Source organism: Antechinus flavipes, chromosome 3, assembly GCF_016432865.1.
Source record: "Antechinus flavipes isolate AdamAnt ecotype Samford, QLD, Australia chromosome 3, AdamAnt_v2, whole genome shotgun sequence".
NCBI lineage: Eukaryota > Metazoa > Chordata > Mammalia > Dasyuromorphia > Dasyuridae > Antechinus > Antechinus flavipes.
This window is the reverse complement of record NC_067400.1, coordinates 554,793,993-554,795,766: the sequence shown is the minus strand read 5'-3', so window position 1 is coordinate 554,795,766 and position 1,774 is coordinate 554,793,993. Positions and strand designations below refer to the sequence as shown.

At 38.8% G+C, this 1,774-nt stretch overlaps 1 protein-coding gene across 1 annotated transcript; it reads left to right on the top strand.

Annotated features, from left to right (window-relative positions):
* The first annotated feature begins 211 nt into the window (after positions 1 to 211).
* On the top strand, positions 212 to 1,183 carry LOC127557419 (olfactory receptor 51F1-like). The gene has a single exon (XM_051990745.1). It carries the CDS (start codon positions 212 to 214, stop codon positions 1,181 to 1,183), a length of 972 nt encoding a protein of 323 aa, XP_051846705.1.
* Positions 1,184 to 1,774: the final 591 nt, after the last annotated feature.

Here is a 1,774-nt window from a genome sequence, read left to right as displayed (position 1 = left end):
TCTTTCTTCATGATCATCACCAAAATCATCATCACAGCTGTATCTAAAATGGATAGATAATATTCTGACTCAGCTCCTACTCCCTTTCAATGTCAATTGAATTGGAGCATAAAAGGAAATGCATTTACAAGATCTTCTTGGATTTGTCATCAATATCCCTAGATTCCTATCATTTTCTTTGCTGTTACAGGTTGGAAGATTTTCTTTTTGAATGCTATCTTCTCAATTCATCATGTCACTTTTGTCAAATAAAACAATCACATCTCTGACATTTCTGCTAACCGGAATTCCTGGCCTGGAAGTTTTCCACACCTGGATCTCTGTTCCCTTCTGCTTCCTCTATGCCATTGCCATCTCTGGGAATAGCATGATCCTATTCATCATCATCACCAATCAAAGCCTTCATGAGCCCATGTACTATTTGCTTTCCATGCTCTCAGCCACTGACATGTACCTGTCCCTCTCCACTCTGCCCACTACTCTTGGTGTCCTCTGTCTTAATATTCAAGAGATTGGTTGGAATGCTTGCCTTAGCCAAATGTTCTTCATTCATTCCCTCACTATCATGGAGTCCTCGGTGCTCTTGGCCATGGCCTTTGATCGCTACATTGCTATCTGTAACCCATTGAGATATGTAAACATCCTCACTCCAACCAGAATCATACAGATTGGACTGATGATAGTGGCAAGAGGTATTCTGTTTATGATTCCCCTCTTTATGCTTCTTAAGCAACTGTCATTCTATAGGGATAATATTCTTTCTCACTCCCACTGCTACCATTCTGATATGATCAAATGTTCCTGCTCCAATATCAGGGTCAACAGCATCTATGGACTTTTGGGGGTCCTCTCTACATTTGGTTTGGATGCTCCTTTGATTGGTGTCTCCTATGTGCTGATTATTCATTCTGTGCTCAGCATTGCCTCCCCAGAGGAGAGGTACAAGGCTTTTAGCACCTGTATTTCCCACATTATTGTTGTGGCTATCTTCTATATCCCTCTCATTGGACTGTCTGTTGTTCATAGGTGGGGAAAGAAGGCACCCCCATTTGTTCACACCACAATGTCTGATGCCTTCCTTCTTTTGCCCCCTGAAGTAAATCCAGTTATCGATAGTGTGAGAACCAAGCAAATCCATAAGGCAATCATCAAGGTGTTTTTGAAAAAATGTTACAGAAATTGAAACAGAATACCTGTAAGTCAGAAAAAGAACAAATGTCAGGTATCTCAGGTGGAGATACCTGTAATATAATCACTTAAAAGACCTCTCCTTCCAAAAGTCCTTATTCAATTTAGATTCTAATGGCATCTTGGGTTCTCTCTAAGATTGCTTCTGCTCTGTGGAAAGGGAATATGGTTAGCCAGAAAAAAGGGGGAAAATTAAGCATGGAAGTGACCAGCAGCCTAAGATTTAAAATATTTGGTCAATCTGGTTCCCAAAAAATGAAGTGAGTGAATTTAATGTAGGGTGATTCACTCAGAAAACTAGAATTTAATAAATCTTAGTTCAAAGCCCATGATTTGCCACAATAAAAATCAAATGTCTGGTATCCATAAAGGTGTGGTTATGTCCTTAAGAAACCTAGCTTGTAATCCTGGACAAGTCACTTCTATCTGGAAGGATTGTGCTAAAAATGAAACTGAGTACTGTGCAATATTTAAAAGTTATTTGAAAAGTGAAGTAGGAGAAACAAGATAACAATGTAAAGAGTAACAGCAGTATAAAGATACTCAATAAAGATAATCAATTATGAATGACAATAATTCTGATCAA